General features: G+C 42.8%; 1 protein-coding gene across 1 annotated transcript in view; it reads right to left on the bottom strand.

Moving 5' to 3' along the window:
• Window positions 1-21,993, bottom strand: part of ITGBL1 (integrin subunit beta like 1) — an 850,447-nt gene that overhangs the window by 815,809 nt on the left and 12,645 nt on the right. Inside the window, exon 2 of the mRNA XM_077297085.1 lies at window positions 3,241-3,440. Within this exon, the coding sequence (XP_077153200.1) occupies window positions 3,241-3,440 (200 nt within the window). The remainder of the gene's footprint in view (window positions 1-3,240; window positions 3,441-21,993) is intronic.

Here is a 21,993-nt window from a genome sequence, read left to right as displayed (position 1 = left end):
AATTTCTATGAAGAGGTAAGTTCTGGACTGGACCAAAGGAACCCAGTGGATGTAGTGTATATGGACTTTTCAAAAGCTTTTCATACGGTGCCACACAAAAAAGGTTGATACATAAAATGAGAATAATGGGAATAGGAGAAAATATGTGTAAGAGGGTTAAGAGCTGGCTCAGGGATAGAAAACAAAGGGTTGTTATTAATGGAGCACACTCGGACTGGGTCGCGGTTAGAAGTGGGTTACCACAGGGGTCAGTATTGGGCCCTCTTCTTTTTAACATATTTATTAATGATCTTGTAGGGGGCATACAGAGTGGAATTTCAATATTTGCAGATGACACTAAACTCTGCAGGGTAATCAATACAGAGGAGGACAATTTTATAATACTGGATGATTTATGTAAACTAGAAGCTTGGGCTGATAAATGGCAAATGAGCTTTAATGGGGATAAATGTAAGGTCATGCACTTGGGTAGAAGTAATACGATGTATAACTATGTGCTTAATTCTAAAACTCTGGGCAAAACCGTCAATGAACAAGACCTGGGTGTATGGGTGGATGACAAACTCACATTTAGTGGCCAGTGTCAGGCAGCTGCTACAAAGGCAAATAAAATAATGGGATGCATTAAAAGAAGCATAGATGCTCATGAGGAGAACATAATTTTACCTCTATACAAGTCACTAGTTCGACCACACTTAGAATATTGTGTACAGTTCTGGTCTCCGGTGTTTAAGAAAAACATAGCTGAACTAGAGTGGGTACAGAGAAGAGTGACCGAGGTTATTAGAGGACTGGGGGGTCTGCAATACCAAGATAGGTTATTACACTTGGGGCTATTTAGTTTGTAAAAATGAAGACTAAGGGGTGATCTTATTTTAATGTATAAATATATGAGGGGACAGTACAAAGACCTTTCTGCTGATCTTTTTAATCATAGACCTGAGACAGGGACAGGGGGCATCCTCTACGTCTGGAGGAAATAAGGTTTAAGCATAATAACAGACGCGGATACTTTACTGTAAGAGCAGTGAGACTATGGAACTCTCTGCCGTATGATGTTGTAATGAGTGATTCGTTACTTAAATTTAAGAGGGGACTGGATACCTTTCTGGAAAAGTATAATGTTACAGGGTATATACACTAGATTCCTTGATAAGGCGTTGATCCAGGGAACTAGTCTGATTGCCGTATGTGGAGTCGGGAAGGAATATTTTTCCCCAATGTGGAGCTTACTCTTTGCCACATGGGGTTTTTTTGCCTTCCCCTGGATCAACATGTTAGGGCATGTTAGGTTAGGCTATGGGTTGAACTAGATGGACTTAAAGTCTTCCTTGAACCTTAATAACTATGTTACTATGTATCTTCTACTATCAAATCCTATGAAAGCTTTCACCTAACTTATGAAAAGATTTGAACAGTTTGGTATGCTAAGAAAGCAAATAGAAGCGCAATATGGTTTTATCTAGTTTAAATTAAATTAAATTAAAAAAGGTTACGCAAACCTGATTATGTTGTGATCATACAACATTGTAATCCCAGCTACAGCAGGTCCACGGGTCCAGAGACCAAGTAAGATTATGTAAAAAGGAAAATAAGTGGAGAATCAGTAGAAAAACTCATACCTGAATACAAACCATCGGTGTAGTGATTGGTACTCCTGTCGCATGTATATTTGCCAACCTAATTGTGGCCGAATTAGAAAAAGTACATATACAGTACTAATATGTTTATCAGATATAACAAAGCCTACCATTGCTATGTAGATGACTTTTTATCATATTGGATGGAACTGAACAGCAATTTCAACAATTTGTAATGCATCTAAATGATAACAATACATTTAATATGAAATTTACTTCAGTGTTTGGAAAAAAACTAGCTGGAATCTTTAGATGTGAAAATTTACATACTAGAAGGGACCATTAATACAAAAACATTCAGTAAAACAAAAGTCACAAATATGTCATTGGTTTATAATAGTGCCCACCAGCAACATACTAAAAAAATACTATGTCGTCAATATCTCAGATTAAGAAAGATCAACGACAAAAATGAAAACTTTCTGAAACAAGCAGAGGAACTAACTGAGATTATTAAAAAGAGGTTATCCCCTATCTCTGTGGAATTGTTTTTTACCGCTTAGATAAAAGAGAACCTAGACATGTTTGGTGTCTATGAACTCGTAATGACCTGGAGAATCATAGTGGAAGGTCAGTTTTAGCATTTAGTGAACCTAGCAAAAAAGCCAAACAAAAAACTAGTGTGGAATTGCACTTTTTTTGCAATTTCATCGCACTTGGATTTTTTTCACGTTTTCTGCTACAGGACATGGTAAAACCAATGGTATCATTCAAAAGTACAACTCGTCCCACAAAAAATAAGCCCTCACATGGCCATATGAGCGAAAACGAAAAAAGCTTCGGGGGTTAAGGGGTTAATAAAATAAAAAAAATTATATAAAAAATTAACCATTCCTTATGTTAAATCATTGCTTATTTGCCCCTTTTAATGCATTTGGTTTAGAAGCTATTAAAAACTTACTTTTCCTATGTAACTATGCCAAGCTCTTGGCTAGAATTCCTAGTATTTATTCCTTTCCTAACGGAATTCCTTTTACATTGAAGCAGATCTAAATGTGGGTTTTTGGCTTTTGAAAATGACACGTTAGTGTGAAAGTACTTAGAAGTTTCTGTCTACATGCTTAAGGCCCCTTCCCCCTTAGTTTGAGGAAGTGATGAATTCTTTCCACACAGTATATAGATCCACCCTTTGGGATTGCTGAAATAGTTGCCACCTTAAAGACTAAAAATATTTTCCTTTCACATCTCTTAAGGTGAACTTTTTTTTTCATTTGTTTTCAATATCAGTACAAGTACATGAAATGTTAAATCCTGAACACAAGGATACAAATATACCATTTTTATACATTTTAGATCTGGATCTGCTTCTTGTTTCAACTTCTGTGGCATATTCCTGATACAGCAACACTTCCAATCAAATGCTGAATTAGAATTTTAATTTCTTAATCACAATGGAGCCAACTAATGGCTCAATCTGACTTGTTACAATCTTTAGTGCCCTGTACTTGTCCATTATAATTACAAGATCGCCAACACAATTATTTTTTTGCTACTAAAAGAAACAAACTAGAATTTGAAAGTTTTGTATCTTTGACTGACTAATTAAGTGCAAATAAATTGCAAAAGATCGTTTGCCTAATGAAGATTTTAGTTAACTTACCTCCACAAACTTGTCCATCATAGCTATGACATACCCAGTCATGACACTCGCATAAAGGTCCGTAGTATTTACCAGGTTCTTTTACTTCACACACGCAAACCCCGCAGTCACATTTGCCTCTGCCACTACATATTAATCCATCTGAAGTCTTGCAACGATTTTCTGAAGCAGCTGGTGATAGTCTGCAGCTTGATGAAGATCTGCAATATTAAAACATCAGGTGTGACTAATACAATAGAGGGATACATTTAGTAACATTTGATAGAGAAATTATGCTTTTTCCCCCATACACCAGCAAAGAGTATATAGAAAATGAACAGCACTGAGTTTCAAATTAACTACTGGTTCCCACTTTGTCGTACTTGATACATGGACCTAAATATAAATACAAATTGGAGATACGGAAACCAGGTCAAGTGAAAACAGAGTTTATAAATGTAGTATGTTGGGTGTGCGCAGACCCTACATGACAGGTCACTATGACTTGTGACTTCCTAGTGACTTGGTAAGTACTATATAAAATGACTCAAGTGGAGAACACATTGGTACAGAGTCTTATTTCAAATTCACATAGAATCTACCACCACATCAGAATATCCCACCAAATAAAGTACAGCCCCTATTGGTGCCCTTTTAGGATGCCTTACAAAAAAAGAACAAAAATACAAAAAAATGTAAACCTTTTTGTAAGTACTAGTGATGAGCGAGTATACTCGTTGCTCGGGTTTTCCAGAGCACGCTCGGTTGTCTCCGAGTATTTGTTAGTGCTTGGAGATTTAGTTTTCATTGCTGCAGCTGCATTATTTGCGGCTACTAGACAGCTTGATTACATGTGGGGATTCCCCAGCAACCAGGCAACCCCCACATGTACTCAGGCTGTCTAGTTGCTGTACTTCATGCAGCTGCGTCAACAAAAACTAAATCTCCGAGCAGTCGCAAATACTCAGAGACCACCCAAGCGTGCCCGGGAAAACCCGAGCATAAAGCCTTTGAAAAATCTGTCATCAGGTATTTCTTGGCCCAGTCTTGATGCTTTAAATTATATGCCTTGTTCAGTGGTGATCAGGTTTCAGTCATCCTTACCTCGGCCTTGTCTCTGAGCACTGAAAACCTTGTACTTCTGGGCACTTCAGGTATGTTGCAGTTCTGGAAAATTACACCACTGGAGGATAATGGGTTCCTGGTCGCTTCATGTTTGATTCTTCTCAAATCTTTGGCAGTTAAAATAATTTCTTTCTTGAGTAATTTTTGTTTCACAGGTCTTGTGACATTTCTTTTCCTTTGCTGACAGCATAAAATTGGAAGGTATTTTCTTTATTAAAAAAAACCCTTTACCATTTTTTTTATTTTACTGCTGGAATGGTAGCACTAATTTCTGTTTTCTGCCATAGTAATATGGTCACCAGCCGCTGTATCCTTATGTTCCTTCATGGGGCGAATCCAGTCCTCTTCTGCAGTGTTTGGTGGAATTCACTATTCAATATAAGTCTATTAGGCCACAATGAGGCTCTTATAGACTTACATTTAGAGCTTGTGACTGTTCCCTTTGACTTCTGGTCAGTCCGAAGTTTGCAAATTGGGAATGGAGCGACACCGAGGAGAACTGCAGACAGCAGCTAATAAATATATTATTGAGAACAGGGAACTCATGTTAGTGGCATCACTTCAGCACTGAAATGTAAAAAAAAAATGCTGGAGTAGTGCGTTAAGTAATGGCCTTTTATATTCAAACTAGATGGTGGCCCGATTCTAACGCATCGGGTATTCTAGAATATGTATAGTAGTATATAGCACGGCCCACATAGTATATAGCAGAGCCCACGCAGTATATAACACAGCTCACGTAGTATATAACACAGCCCACACAGTATATAACACAGCCCACGTAGAGACGTATATAACACAGCCCACACAGTATATAACACAGCCACATATTATATAGCAATGTGGGCACCATATCCCCGTTAAAAAATGAGTGAAAATAAAAAATAGTTATATACTCACCTTCCGGCGGCCCCCGGATCCAGGCCAGGCATTTAGCGATGCTCCTCGCAATGCTCCGGTCCCAAGAATGCATTGCGGCAATAACACGTGATGATGTAGCGGCCTCGCAAGACCGCTACGTCATCTCCGGTCATTGCCGCAAAGGATTTTTGGGACCGGAGCATCGCGAGGAGCGGGACAGGTGCGGGAAGGTGAGAATATAATGATTTTTTTAATTATTTTTAACATTACATGTTTTTACTATTGATGCTGCATAGGCAGCATCAATGGTAAAAAGTTGGTCACACAGGATAATAGCAGCGCTAACGGACTGCTAAACCCTATGTGGCCGCTGACTGGAGGGGAGTATGGAGGGGGGCGGAGGCGGTGGCAGTAGCTTTCTGGAGACTGTCCCCGGCCCGTCCATCCATGAGAGGAGCAGATGTACGGGCGGTGGTGAGAGCGAAGGAGGCGCCATGTCCGGCAGTGCAAGAGCAGCACATGGCCCGCGCATATGAATAACAGGACATGTGTGTAGATTACGGAGAAGCCGAGGGCCCGGCCAGGAGTGTGGCTCACACGGGGCACCCTGCAGGACTCCACAGTGCCGGCACATGGGCTGGCTCCAAAGAGCTGTTCACGTGCGGGGTGATAGTCTGCCCTTCCTGTAGTTTGGCACAGAGGCCGCAGCTGGCGGAGGACGTTGTGGCTGCTCCCGGGAGTGTGTGGAGCCCCGTGCACAGGTCAGATGATGGCGGCCGCTGTGATCTCCCCATTGTATTTCTGTGTCCCGCATTGTGAGCGCTCACTGCTTCCTCCCCATTATAACCTCGTGCACCATATGCGGGTCATGTGTCAGCAGTGACGCACGCAGGGGGCACTGACTGGACGGGAATAGGGAGGGACTAATTCTCGGCCGGACTGTGCCTGTCGCTAATCAGCGACGCGGGATTTCTGTTGCAAACAGAAAGACAGACAAACAAAAGTACCCCTTAGACGATTATATATATAGATGTCTGCTGGACTGTTTAATAAATAATTAGACTTACCTGTGGTCAAATTCTTATTAATTAGAATTTTGTAGTGTACTTTAGCTTTGCTCCAAAGACTTTCATTGGCATGTACTCATTTTTTGCAACATGTGCTTCAATAAATTTGGAAAATTATTTTTTGGTGGTGCAAAATAGCAAATCTTGTTTGCAATCAATGGCCCAAATTTGTTGGAGTATTTTGTAGTATAGTATCCAATAGAAAGTGCTATTTCTGAGATGAAACTAAAGGTTTTCTGACAAATCTGTTGGGATGTACTCATTTAGATGTACGTGTTGTATCAGTTTTTTCATGGATACAACATGTACCCATTATAATCTGTAGTATCATTCACATGTCTTTTTTTTCCCGGCAGCATGGATGACAAGTGCCAATATAAGTCTATGGGTCTGTGAAAACATGCGTAGCATATGAATGGCTTACATGAGTCATCTGTCTGCAGTCCGTTTTTAACATTGTAAAGTACAGCAGAAGCTATGAAATGTATTTCTTTCTTTATTCATCCACGAAAAACACTGGTGACACACTGATGGTAAAAACGGACACAAGAATGACACAATACAATACAAAGGTGACATTAACCCCCAAACTATTACCCCACTTGCCACCGCTACAGGGCAAGGTGGAAGAGCGAGGCTAAGTGCCAGAATTGGAGCTTCTTGCAGATGCGCCTTTTCTGGGGCGGCTGAGTGCTGATGTTTTTAGCTGGGGGGGCAATATCCATGGTCCCTTCCTAGGCTATTAATATCAACCTGCAGCTGTCTGCATAGCCTTTGCTGGTTATTATAAGGGAACCCTAAGTCATTTTTGGGGGGTCCCCTATTTTAATAGCCAGTAAAGGCTAAGCATACAGTTGTGAGCTGATATTAGAAGCCTGGGAAGCTCCATAGGTATTACCCCTTTCCCAGGCTATAAACATCTGCCCCCAGTTACTGGCTTTCGCTCTGCTGGTTTTGAAAATTGTGCGGGAGCCCACACCATTTTTTCCGTAAAATAATCTTTTATTAATTAAATACATGTCCAGTAATTTGCACACAGACTGTACTAATTGTATTTGTCACTGACATCTATATATCTACCTATTCTATATGTATTTACTATATGTAATCCATCTCTTCTATCCTGTCGGCTCCTGCAGTAATTTTACAGAAGCCGGCAGATGAATTACCGGCTTTTATTCTATCTATCTTTCTGTGCAATATGAATATCTATATATATAATTGTCTAAGGGTTTTTCCGTCTGTCTGTCTGTCTGTCTGTCTGTCTTTCTGTCTGTCTGTCTGTCTGTCTGTCTGTCCTGGAAATCACTCCATATAAGGTATGGTCTACAAACAGGATACCTTATATGGAGTGGTCGGCGGTTTGTAGACCATACCTTATATGGAGTGGTCGGCGGTTTGTAGACCATACCTTATATGGAGTGGTCGGCGGTTTGTAGACCATACCTTATATGGAGTGGTTGGCGGTTTGTAGACCATACCTTATATGGAGTGGTCGACGGTTTGTCGGGCGGCCTCGACCAATCAGAGATGGGCACAGCATGGCGACGATGATGTCATAATGGTTGCCATGGCGACGATGATGTCATAAAGGTTGCCTCGACCAATCAGCGACGGGCACAGTCTGCCGCGAATCACATACTACGGGGACATGCATATTCTAGAATACCCGATGCATTAGAATCGGGCCACAGTCTAGTATATATATATATATATATATATATATATATATATATATATATACATTTAGGTCCATATATATTTGGACAGAGACAACATTTTTCTCATTTTGGTTATAGACATTACCACAATTTAATTTTAAACAAAACAATTCAGATGCAGTTGAAGTTCAGACTTTTAGCTTTCATTTGGGGGTATCCATATTAAAATTGGATGAAGAGTTTAGGAGTTTCAGCTCCTTAACCTGTGCCACCCTGTTTTTTAAAGGGACCAAAAGTAATTGGACAATTGACTCCAAGGCTATTTCATGGACAGGTGTGGGCAATCCCTTCATTATGTCATTCTCAACTAAGCAGATAAAAGGCCTGGAGTTGATTTGAGGTGTGGTGCTTGCATTTGGAAGGTTTTCCTATGAAGTAAACATGCGGTCAAAAGTGCTCTCCATGAAGGTGAAACAAGCCATTCTTAAGCTGTGAAAACAGAGAAAAAACCCATCCGAGAAATTGCTACAATATTAGGAGTGGCAAAATGTACAGTTTGGTACATCCTGAGAAGGAAAGAAAGCACTGGTGATCTCATCAATGCAAAAAGACCTGGGCGCCCACGGAAGACAACAGTGGTGGGTGATCGCAGAATAATCTCCATGGTGAAGAGAAACCCCTTCACAACAGCCAACCAAGTGACCAACACTCTCCCGGAGGTCGGCGTATCAATATCCAAATCTATCATAAAGAGAAGACTGCATGAAAGTAAATACAGAGGGTTCACTGCACGGTGCAAGCCACTCATAAGTGTCAAGAATAAAAAGGCTAGACTGGACTTTGCTAAAAAACATCTAAAAAAGCCAGCACAGTTCAGGAAGAACATTCTTCACAGATGAAACCAAGATCAACCTCTACCAGAATGATGGAAAGAGAAAAGTATGGCGAAGGCTTGGTACAGCTCATGATCCAAAGCATACCACATCATCTGTAAAACACGGCGGAGGCAGTGTGATGGCTTGGGCATGCATGGCTGCCAGTGGCACTGGGTCACTAGTGTTTATTGATGATGTGATAGGACAGAAGCAGCCAAATGAATTCTGAGGTATTCAGAGCCATACTGTGTGCTCAGATCCAGCCAAATGCAGCAAAACTGATTGGTCGTCGTTTCATACTACAGATGGACAATGACCCAAAACATGAAGCCAAAGCAACCCAGGAGTCTATTAAAGCAAAGAAGTGGAATATTCTTGAATGGCCAAGTCAGTCACCTGATCTCAACCCAATTGAGCATGCATTTCACTTGTTAAAGACTAAACTTCAGACAGAAAGGCCCACAAACAAACAGCAACTGAAAACCACCGCAGTGAAGGCCTGGCAGAGCATCAAAAAGGAGGAAACACAGCGTCTGGTGATGTCCATGAGTTCAAGACTTCAGGCAGTCATTGCCAACAAAGGGTTTTCAACCAAGTACTAGAAATAAACATTTTATTTAAAATTATTGAATCTGTCCAATTACTTTTGGTCCCTTTAAAAACAGGGTGGCACATGTTAAGGAGCTGAAACTCCTAAACCCTTCATCCAATTTTAATGTGGATACCCTCAAATGAAAGCTGAAAGTCTGAACTTCAACTGCATCTGAATTGTTTTGTTTAAAATTCATTGTGGTAATGTCTATAACCAAAATGAGAAAAATGTTGTCTCTGTCCAAATATATATGGACCTAACTGTATGTGTGTGTGTGTTACTGATATATATATATATATATATACATCTATTCTATGTGTATATATCTATCTAATATTTATATATACTGTATATATATATATATATATATATATATATATATGTTTTGAAGAATATTTTGTTTTAAAACAATGTGACAATGACAGAGAACTGCTGTATGTAAAACCTCATGTTAAAATCGCATTGCATACGGATTGCATACGGCTGTCATACGGATGCTAGATGTGAGGGAATCGCATCATCGCGTTGCAAACGGATTGCACATGGATTACCATACAGAGAACATTGGTGTGATTCTCAGCCGTCAAAATCGGACCGATTTTTTTTTTTTTAAACGTTGAGTGTGACTTCGGCCTTAGTCACAGTCTTTTTTGAGAGGCTATAAGACACTATTCAATATATGTAATTGTAAAGTGCCATGGAATATGTTGGCAACATATAAATACAAATTATTTTTATAAAAAATTATTATTTTTCTGACAGATACATTCAAATTAACACAACCCACTGTCCTACATAATAACATGGAGAACCATGTAAATTGCTTAAATGTACTCACAGAATTTGATGAACTACTACAAGTTCTGAAATATTCTTGTCCACTATATATTATTCAAAAGATCAATTTATAGAACCCTGTCAGAAGAAGCCTGACATGCCAAAGTGAGAAGACTTTTAAGTCTTGTAATGCACCTCTAGGAAATATGCAAATTGTCTCTTAAGAGAGGAAGAGGACTAGAACTCTAAGGGTATGTGCACACGTTGCGGATTCTCTGCGGATCCGCAGCGTTTTTTGAGGTGCAGAAACACTGCAGATCCGCAATTGATTTACAGTACAATGTAAATCAATGAGAAAAAAAAAATGCTGTGCACACTTTGCGGAAAATCCGCTGCGGAAACGCTGCGGTTTAAAAGAAGTAGCATGTCACTTCTTTTTTGTGAATCTGCAGCGTTTTTGTACCCACTCTATTATAGAAAACCGCAGGGGTAAAAACCGCAGCAAATCCGCAAGAAAACCGCAGCAAAAACGCACAAAAAAACGCTGCGGAACCGCACAAAAAACGCGACAAATCCGCAGGTGCGTTTTCTGCCAGGAGAGGCAGAATCCGCACCAGAAATTCCTAAGCCTAATCCGCAACGTGTGCACATAGCCTTAGAAGGGCAGCACGGTGGCGCAGTGGTTAGCACAGCAGCGGTGGGTTCAAATCCCACCAAGGACAACATCTGCAAAGAGTTTGTATGTTCTCTCTGTGTTTGCGTGGGTTTCCTCTGGGTACTCCAGTTTCCTCCCACATTCCAAAAACATACTGATAGGGAGTTTAGATTGTGAGCCCCAACGGGGACAGCGATGATAATGTGTGCAACCTGTAAAGCGCTGTGGAATATGTTAGCGCTATATAAAAATAAAGATTATTATTATTAGAAGTAGCAATCCTAAAAGTCAATACTGACCCTCTAACAAGCCTTGCCACTTGACTTAGGATAAAAGCCGAAACCAAAATCTCAATTTGAAGACACTGTATTTCGGGGTACTGCCCCTCATTAGTGCAAAGTGTGAGATCTGGTTTAGCTGGGTGAGAGGCGTCTGGCCAGAATCCAAGGGGTAACATTTCTCCTTGTGGAGCATGACATGTTAAGTCTAACATGCCAAGGGGAGGAAATGTTTAAGACTTGCAATGCTCCTGTGGGAAATATGCAAATTGTATCTTTAGAGTGGAAGAGGACTAGAACTCTAGTGTCACTTATTGGAAGTAGCAGTCCTAAAAGTCAATATCAACCCTCTAACGAGCCTTGCCATATGACTTAGAATAAAAGTCAAAAACAACATTTCAATTTGCAGACACTGTGTTTCGGGGTACTGCCCCTCATCAGTGCAAAGTGTGAGATCTGGTTTGGCTGGGTGAGATGCATCTGGCCACGATCCAAGGGGGTAACGTTTCTCCTTGTGGAGAAAAACAGAGTCTGCAAATTGAGATTTTGATTTGGGTCTGGGATGCACCAGGATGCAGCTGCCTGTAGTATTTGTGCATTTTCAAAGACCCAAATATTCTTCCATCTGGGACTCTTCAACCTTTGGCGATTCTCTGTAGACCATGGACTCATATGTCTGTAGATTTAATCATTGGTCTACCCATGTCGGCAGTTAACACAGTAATATTGGTGGTGGTGGATAGATTCAGCAAGATGGCTCATTTCATTGGGCTACTTGCATTACTTAAGATTGTGAAATTGCATGGGATTCCCTCTGATATTGCTTCTGACCAAAGGGGTTCAATTTAATTGTCGAAAGCATTTTGTGCTCATTTAGGAATTCATATTTCGCTTTCACCTGCTGTTCATCCACAATCTAATGATAATCCAGATATAAGTGTATAGCTGATCGGATACGTTTGTTTGGCCCGGACCTGTGTGTGGGTGATTTGGTGTGGTTATCCTCGAAGAATATTAAATTAAAGGTTCCTTCTTGAAAACTGGGACCCAGGTTTATTGGTCCCTATAAGATTGTTGCCGTTGTCAATCCAGTGGTGTTTCATCTTGTCCTACCGTCTACTTTTAAGATCCATAATGTATTCTACTGTTTTTTTCACACAAAAAAATGTGGACTCCTCAGTACCATCCCTACCACCATCGTTTCCTGCATGGTTAATGGAAGTTAAGAATTCCAGATAGGTAAAATTGTTGATTCTTGCTTTGTTCACTGGTCTCTTCAATATATCGTACACTGGAAGGGTTACCGTCCAGAGGAAAGAATGTGGGTACCAGCGTCCGATGTTCATGCAGCCAGTTTGGTTCGGGCCTTTTGCATCTCTCATCTTGATAACCTGGGTTCTGAAGGTCTGGAGTCCCTTCTTAGAAGTAGGGGTACTGTCACTGGGATACCGCAACAGAGTAGGATCAGATGATATCAGCGTCTAGTGACACATACACCTGCGGTAGTTAGAATGGCTTCATTGTCCTATTAGCATTTCTGGCTTTCTTTGCTCTGGGACTGCAAGGGCTAACCTTCCTAATTGAACTCCTGGAGTTCTCTGACTTGGGTTATATAGCTTTTCTGAATTTGTTACTCCCAGCAGGTATAAAAACCCTCCTCCTTGCTTCTGATCTTGCCAGTGATAGTTTGGTGTTGTAGGGACAGTTCTTGTTTGGAGTAGGCGTTCGGAGAGTTGTTTTGCAGATTGCTGCGTGGAGTTGGTTTGAATGCTTATCTTTATCCTCACCTATTTGGTTTCTACTACCTATTCCTCTCCTGTTTTCCACTCTGTTGTTTTTTGAGTGTACTTGTGCGATTGTAGATTTCTTTTATCCTCGTCAGTCTCATTAGTGTAATCCAACACACTTCAGCCTCACACCTTCTTGGGTGGAGGAAGGAACAGATAGCTAAGATAGGAGCATAGCAAGGTACATGACCCTGGCGTCTCCACCTTCCAGGGTAATTCGGGAAGCAGGGATAAACTAGGGCACCCCTAGTTTGAGGGATCAGTTAAGCGCCCACAGTCCCTAGGCACTGCGTGACATTTACTATCTCTTCTCCGCTAGATCACTTGAACATTAAAAAGACTGTATTGAATAGACACCAAGAGGAATTCAGAGCGTCATATATGTATTTTCCAGACAATTAGAGACTTTAAATTTATATTAATCAAATGTCATTGGAAAATTTTGCAAAGCCAGTGAATTCGAATTTCAAACAATCCACTTATCTCTACTTCGTACTCCTCCACCCATGGCAATAAACATATGAAATTAACGTTTCAAGCATGTATGTTTATAGAAAGTCAGAAGATATATAAGCTATATAAAGTGTACAAGCAGTTTTAGATATATTTAATTCTTTAAGGATGCAGACTAGCCTGGCATGGGTCTTTAGGTCATTTTTTTTCTTTCTGAAAACCATAACATTTTTATATCAGCATAGGTAAAAACTTGATTTGTCTATGATGAGTTGTAGTTTTTCAATGACATCATTTTGGGGTAAATATAACATATTAAGTAACTTATATTTATTCTTTTTGGGGGGTTAGATAAAAGAAAATAAATGAAAAAATATCAGAATTTGGCCTTATTTGCAAGAACAAATATCCCATACCACTTATCATGCAGCATCTTTTTTACTGTTGTTACACAGCAAAAGCATGTCTTTTATAAACACTATTTATTTTAGTGTAACAATTTTCTTAAAGCTATAACGTTTTTCTCTAGTCATCCTCCACGACTGCACCATAGGGAAAGGAAACACAAAGAGGTCAAATAGCCCACCCCACTTCCTCTCTCCAGTGTTTTTTTTCCAGACCTTATTGGGCATGAGGAGGTCATCCTGTGGTGCTCTATGGCCGGCGACAGACACTGCCTCACATACCTTCAGGCCAGGCAGCTGAGGACGATCACTCTGGCCTTCCCCTCTGATAGCTGTTCCTGTCTCCCGGTAACGACCACCCACACAGACGGACATACATTAGACCTGGTCTTCACCCATTTCTGCTCTCTATCTAACTTCACCACCTCCCCTCTCCCTCTATCCGACCACCGTCTGCTCACTTTCTTATCCCTGTCCTCCACACCGGTCACCCATGTCCAGCAACATGCGCACCCCCGCAGAAACCTTGCACACCTAGACACCAAAACACTCTCTGACTTTACCTACCACTGGCATCCATATCCTCACTCCTCGACACAGACAGTGCCACTGCTTTCTACAATGCCACTCTCACATTAGCTATTGACATGGTTGCCCCTCTCGTTCATGGCAGAGTGCGCCGTATCAACAGACAACCCTGGCACAATAACATCACTAAAAAGCTCGGGAAGCCCTATCTTAGTGACATGTTATGGTTCTCAATGGCAAGAGAACATAGCCCAGCAAACATAAGAACTAGCTCTTGGAAGGATGGAAACTAAACTGACCATGAACTAAACCTGCCGCACAACTAACAGTAGCCGGGTAGCGTAGCCTGCGTTTTATCCCTAGACGCCCAGCGCCGGCCGGAGGACTAACTAATCCTGGCAGAGGAAAATATAGTCCTGGCTCACCTCTAGAGAAATTTCCCCGAAAGGCAGACAGAGGCCCCCACAAATATTGGCGGTGATTTTAGATGAAATGACAAACGTAGTATGAAAATAGGTTTAGCAAAATTGAGGTCCGCTTACTAGATAGCAGGAAGACAGAAAGGGCACTTTCATGGTCAGCTGAAAACCCTATCAAAACACCATCCTGAAATTACTTTAAGACTCTAGTATTAACTCATAACATCAGAGTGGCAATTTCAGATCACAAGAGCTTTCCAGACACAGAAACGAAACTACAGCTGTGAACTGGAACAAAATGCAAAAACAAACAAGGACTAAAGTCCAACTTAGCTGGGAGTTGTCTAGCAGCAGGAACATGCACAGAAAGGCTTCTGATTACAATGTTGACCGGCATGGAAGTGACAGAGGAGCAAGGCTAAATAGCGACTCCCACATCCTGATGGAAACAGGTGAACAGAGAGGATGATGCACACCAGTTCAATTCCACCAGTGGCCACCGGGGGAGCCCAAAATCCAATTTCACAACAGTACCCCCCTCTCAAGGAGGGGGCACCGAACCCTCACCAGAACCACCAGGGCGATCAGGATGAGCCCTATGAAAGGCACGGACCAAATCGGAGGCATGAACATCAGAGGCAGTCACCCAAGAATTATCCTCCTGACCGTATCCCTTCCATTTGACCAGATACTGGAGTTTCCGTCTGGAAACACGGGAGTCCAAGATTTTTTCCACAACGTACTCCAACTCGCCCTCAACCAACACCGGAGCAGGAGGCTCAACGGAAGGCACAACCGGTACCTCATACCTGCGCAATAATGACCGATGAAAAACATTATGAATAGAAAAAGATGCAGGGAGGTCCAAACGGAAGGACACAGGGTTAAGAATCTCCAATATCTTGTACGGGCCGATGAACCGAGGCTTAAACTTGGGAGAAGAAACCCTCATAGGGACAAAACGAGAAGACAACCACACCAAGTCCCCAACAAAGCCGAGGACCAACCCGACGCCGGCGGTTGGCAAAAAGCTGAGTCTTCTCCTGGGACAACTTCAAATTGTCCACTACCTGCCCCCAAATCTGATGCAACCTCTCCACCACAGCATCCACTCCAGGACAATCCGAAGATTCCACCTGACCAGAAGGAAATCGAGGATGAAACCCCGAATTACAGAAAAAGGGAGACACCAAGGTGGCAGAGCTGGCCCGATTATTGAGGGCAAACTCCGCTAAAGGCAAAAAAGCAACCCAATCATCCTGATCTGCAGACACAAAACACCTCAAATATGTCTCCAAGGTCTGATTCGTCCGCTCGGTCTGGCCATTAGTCTGAGGATGGAAAGCAGACGAGAAAGACAAATCTATGCCCATCCTAGCACAGAATGCTCGCCAAAATCTAGACACGAATTGGGTACCTCTGTCAGAAACGATATTCTCCGGAATACCATGCAAACGGACCACATTTTGAAAAAACAGAGGAACCAACTCGGAAGAAGAAGGCAATTTAGGCAGGGGAACCAAATGGACCATCTTAGAGAAACGATCACACACCACCCAGATGACAGACATCTTCTGAGAAACAGGAAGATCCGAAATAAAATCCATCGAGATGTGCGTCCAGGGCCTCTTCGGGATAGGCAAGGGCAACAACAATCCACTAGCCCGAGAACAACAAGGCTTGGCCCGAGCACAAACGTCACAAGACTGCACAAAGCCTCGCACATCTCGAGACAGGGAAGGCCACCAGAAGGACCTTGCCACCAAATCCCTGGTACCAAAGATTCCAGGATGACCTGCCAACGCAGAAGAATGAACCTCAGAAATGACTTTACTGGTCCAATCATCAGGAACAAACAGTCTACCAGGTGGGCAACGATCAGGTCTATCCGCCTGAAACTCCTGCAAGGCCCGCCGCAGGTCTGGAGAAACGGCAGACAATATCACTCCATCCTTAAGGATACCTGTAGGTTCAGAATTACCAGGGGAGTCAGGCTCAAAACTCCTAGAAAGGGCATCCGCCTTAACATTCTTAGAACCCGGCAGGTAGGACACCACAAAATTAAACCGAGAGAAAAACAACGACCAGCGCGCCTGTCTAGGATTCAGGCGTCTGGCGGACTCAAGATAAATTAGATTTTTGTGGTCAGTCAATACCACCACCTGATGTCTAGCCCCCTCAAGCCAATGACGCCACTCCTCAAAAGCCCACTTCATGGCCAAAAGCTCCCGATTCCCAACATCATAATTTCGCTCGGCGGGCGAAAATTTACGCGAGAAAAAAGCACAAGGTCTCATCACGGAGCAATCGGAACTTCTCTGCGACAAAACCGCCCCAGCTCCGATTTCAGAAGCGTCGACCTCAACCTGAAAAGGAAGAGCAACATCAGGCTGACGCAACACAGGGGTGGAAGAAAAGCGGCGCTTAAGCTCCCGAAAGGCCTCCACAGCAGCAGGGGACCAATCAGCAACATCAGCACCCTTCTTAGTCAAATCAGTCAATGGTTTAACAACATCAGAAAAACCAGCAATAAATCGACGATAAAAGTTAGCAAAGCCCAAAAATTTCTGAAGACTCTTAAGAGAAGAGGGTTGCGTCCAATCACAAATAGCCTGAACCTTGACAGGATCCATCTCGATGGAAGAGGGGGAAAAAATATATCCCAAAAAGGAAATCTTTTGAACCCCAAAAACGCACTTAGAACCCTTCACACACAAGGAATTAGACCGCAAAACCTGAAAAACCCTCCTGACCTGCTGGACATGAGAGTCCCAGTCATCCGAAAAAATCAAAATATCATCCAGATACACAATCATAAATTTATCCAAATAATCACGGAAAATGTCATGCATAAAGGACTGAAAGACTGAAGGGGCATTTGAAAGACCAAAAGGCATCACCAAATACTCAAAGTGGCCCTCGGGCGTATTAAATGCGGTTTTCCACTCATCCCCCTGCTTAATTCGCACCAAATTATACGCCCCACGGAGATCTATCTTAGAGAACCACTTGGCCCCCTTTATGCGAGCAAACAAATCAGTCAGCAGTGGCAACGGATATTGATATTTAACCGTGATTTTATTCAAAAGCCGATAATCAATGCACGGCCTCAAAGAGCCATCTTTCTTAGCCACAAAGAAAAAACCGGCTCCTAAGGGAGATGACGAAGGACGAATATGTCCCTTTTCCAAGGACTCCTTTATATATTCTCGCATAGCAGCATGTTCAGGCACAGACAGATTAAATAAACGACCCTTAGGGTATTTACTACCCGGAATCAAATCTATGGCACAATCGCACTCCCGGTGCGGAGGTAATGAACCAAGCTTAGGTTCTTCAAAAACGTCACGATATTCAGTCAAGAATTCAGGAATCTCAGAGGGAATAGATGATGAAATGGAAACCACAGGTACGTCCCCATGCGTCCCCTTACATCCCCAGCTTAACACAGACATAGCTTTCCAGTCAAGGACTGGGTTATGAGATTGCAGCCATGGCAATCCAAGCACCAACACATCATGTAGGTTATACAGCACAAGAAAGCGAATAATCTCCTGGTGATCCGGATTAATCCGCATAGTTACTTGTGTCCAGTATTGTGGTTTATTGCTAGCCAATGGGGTGGAGTCAATCCCCTTCAGGGGTATAGGAGTTTCAAGAGGCTCCAAATCATACCCACAGCGTTTGGCAAAGGACCAATCCATAAGACTCAAAGCGGCGCCAGAGTCGACATAGGCATCCGCGGTAATAGATGATAAAGAACAAATCAGGGTCACAGATAGAATAAACTTAGACTGCAAAGTGCCAATTGAAACAGACTTATCAAGCTTCTTAGTACGCTTAGAGCATGCTGATATAACATGAGTTGAATCACCGCAATAGAAGCACAACCCATTTTTTCGTCTAAAATTCTGCCGTTCACTTCTGGACAGAATTCTATCACATTGCATATTCTCTGGCGTCTTCTCAGTAGACACCGCCAAATGGTGCACAGGTTTGCGCTCCCGCAGACGCCTATCGATCTGGATAGCCATTGTCATGGACTCATTCAGACCCGCAGGCACAGGGAACCCCACCATAACATCCTTAATGGCATCAGAGAGACCCTCTCTGAAATTCGCCGCCAGGGCGCACTCATTCCACTGAGTAAGCACAGCCCATTTACGGAATTTCTGGCAGTATATTTCAGCTTCGTCTTGCCCCTGAGATAGGGACATCAAGGCCTTTTCCGCCTGAAGTTCTAACTGAGGTTCCTCATAAAGCAACCCCAAGGCCAGAAAAAACGCATCCACATTGAGCAACGCAGGATCCCCTGGAGCCAATGCAAAAGCCCAATCCTGAGGGTCGCCCCGGAGCAAGGAAATCACAATCCTGACCTGCTGAGCAGGATCTCCAGCAGAGCGAGATTTCAGGGACAAAAACAACTTGCAATTATTTTTGAAATTTTGAAAGCAAGATCTATTCCCCGAGAAAAATTCAGGCAAAGGAATTCTAGGTTCAGATATAGGAACATGAACAACAAAATCTTGTAAATTTTGAACTTTCGTGGTGAGATTATTCAAACCTGCAGCTAAACTCTGAATATCCATTTTAAACAGGTGAACACAGAGCCATTCCAGGATTAGAAGGAGAGAGAGAGAGAAAGGCTGCAATATAGGCAGACTTGCAAGGATTCAATTACAAGCACACTCAGAACTGAAGGAAAAAAAAAAAAAATCTTCAGCAGACTTCTCTTTTCTCTCCTTTCTCTGTCAATTAATTTAACCCTTTGGGGCCGGTCAAACTGTTATGGTTCTCAATGGCAAGAGAACATAGCCCAGCAAACATAAGAACTAGCTCTTGGAAGGATGGAAACTAAACTGACCATGAACTAAACCTGCCGCACAACTAACAGTAGCCGGGTAGCGTAGCCTGCGTTTTATCCCTAGACGCCCAGCGCCGGCCGGAGGACTAACTAATCCTGGCAGAGGAAAATATAGTCCTGGCTCACCTCTAGAGAAATTTCCCCGAAAGGCAGACAGAGGCCCCCACAAATATTGGCGGTGATTTTAGATGAAATGACAAACGTAGTATGAAAATAGGTTTAGCAAAATTGAGGTCCGCTTACTAGATAGCAGGAAGACAGAAAGGGCACTTTCATGGTCAGCTGAAAACCCTATCAAAACACCATCCTGAAATTACTTTAAGACTCTAGTATTAACTCATAACATCAGAGTGGCAATTTCAGATCACAAGAGCTTTCCAGACACAGAAACGAAACTACAGCTGTGAACTGGAACAAAATGCAAAAACAAACAAGGACTAAAGTCCAACTTAGCTGGGAGTTGTCTAGCAGCAGGAACATGCACAGAAAGGCTTCTGATTACAATGTTGACCGGCATGGAAGTGACAGAGGAGCAAGGCTAAATAGCGACTCCCACATCCTGATGGAAACAGGTGAACAGAGAGGATGATGCACACCAGTTCAATTCCACCAGTGGCCACCGGGGGAGCCCAAAATCCAATTTCACAACAGTGACACTTTTCTTGCAGGTATCATTTTACATGTGCTGTTTCATGAGCCACATCGCATTGGCCTCTAGGGGACCTTTTCACTCTAGTGGTCCGTTGGTTTTTGTATTGCGTGTGTTATTTTCTTTCTTACCATTTTTCAACCCTTGCATTACATGTTCATTACTTGCGATCCTGCATCCTTATTAGGTATGGACTCCTTGGGCAATTTTTCAGCCCCATAATTGTGATACTTACCTTCAGTAGGCATTTCTGTGTGTGTATTTTCACATTGTCTCATGAGTCACATCTTATCGGGGTCTATAGGATTGCTTCATTGTGCTGGTCCCTAGAGCTCTTGCATTAATTTTGCAATTCATTTTTTTCACATTATTTGTGTACATTCCGGGATCCTGCATCTTCTCATAGGTATAGATTGATTTTAATTAGACACACCACTTCCATTTAAGGATTGGTTTTGGGGCTCTTGACTTATTTATGATATATTGTTGATATGGTATATCATTAATACATCTGCATGGCTCCCTTCCTTTCCACATATATCTTTTTTTTTGTGTGGTGTGCTGTTTGTACCTCTTCTTATCAGACCTTCATTGGTCCTTGTTACAAGTGTCACTTAGGTGTGGGCTATAGCCCTATTATGGGCATGACTTGTATGTTTTAAGCCACATCTGTGTGGATCGCCCCCAGGCGCAGGGCGGTAGGGTACTCGGTATCGGGTCCCTCTGTCTCGGTTCTGGGGATGTCACGGTAGCCCGACCCGGTCCGTGGCCCTGCTAAGGGGCGCCCAAATAAAGGTGTAGTTTGTCAAGTGTTTGTGACGCCACCTGTGGTATTCAGTCAGGGTGACCGACGCTGCTAGGGGGTCTGCTGGAGTGATGGAATGGCAGCTGGATGGTATACCTTCCCACAGGTGAAGTATGTCCCCAGGGCTTCCCTTGATGAGTAGGTGGTAATGGTGGATGTTGTAAGGTGCAATGAATAACGAGGACACAAAGGTTGCAGTCTCTTTACCTTTTACTGAAGACTTCAGCGTCCACAGTCCAGAGTACCGTTCACAGGGCTGGCTGAGTCTGGCCGGTCAGAAGGCACATCCAGAGTTCCCTTTGCAGGTGGAAATCAGTAGCCTTCCTACTAGCGCCTGTGTGTTGTAGTACCTCCCCGCTGAGCACCACGGGATAGTCCTCACAACTGTCGTGTATATTTCTGATGTTCTTTCTCTCCGTCCCCCAGATGGTATGGATAGGATGACCCGTATGACGGGGTAGGCCTGGAGCTATTTTATAGAGACCATAGTGACACCCCTCTCCCACAATTTGCCTCCGTTGTCTTCATTAGGTTAAAGGTTGGGCAGCCAACTTGGAATTAACTGTCCTGCCATTGTTTGAAGTAATGCGTGGAGCCTATTACTCCCTCGGTGTTCCGGCCACCGGCTACGCGCCTCAGAAGGATGTTGCCGATCTTAAGGCAGGACTCCTCCTGGTATTATCTCCTTGTGCTGTGATCTCGTTTCTCACTTCTCCACAATATACTTCGCTTCTTGCCCTTCCTTAGGATGCTGCCACAATGAGGTGCAGGCGCAGCTCCGTAACGTTCTATCTCTTGCTATGTCTCTGTCAGGATCCCACCCCTGACAGTGACCTCTGTCTACAGCTCAGATGTTCCTCCTTCTCCCCCTGTCTGCCTGAGAGGTCTTCTCTGGGTCGAACGCAGGTAGCTTCTCTCTAACTTCCTATCCAACCCACAGTTTTACCCGAGTGTGAGGAGTGGCCTAATAGATA

The sequence above is a fragment of the Ranitomeya variabilis genome, chromosome 3 (assembly GCF_051348905.1).
Source record: "Ranitomeya variabilis isolate aRanVar5 chromosome 3, aRanVar5.hap1, whole genome shotgun sequence".
NCBI classification, from domain to species: Eukaryota; Metazoa; Chordata; class Amphibia; order Anura; family Dendrobatidae; genus Ranitomeya; species Ranitomeya variabilis.
Note: the sequence above shows the minus strand (reverse complement) of the source record. Positions and strands in the feature narration are given on the sequence as shown.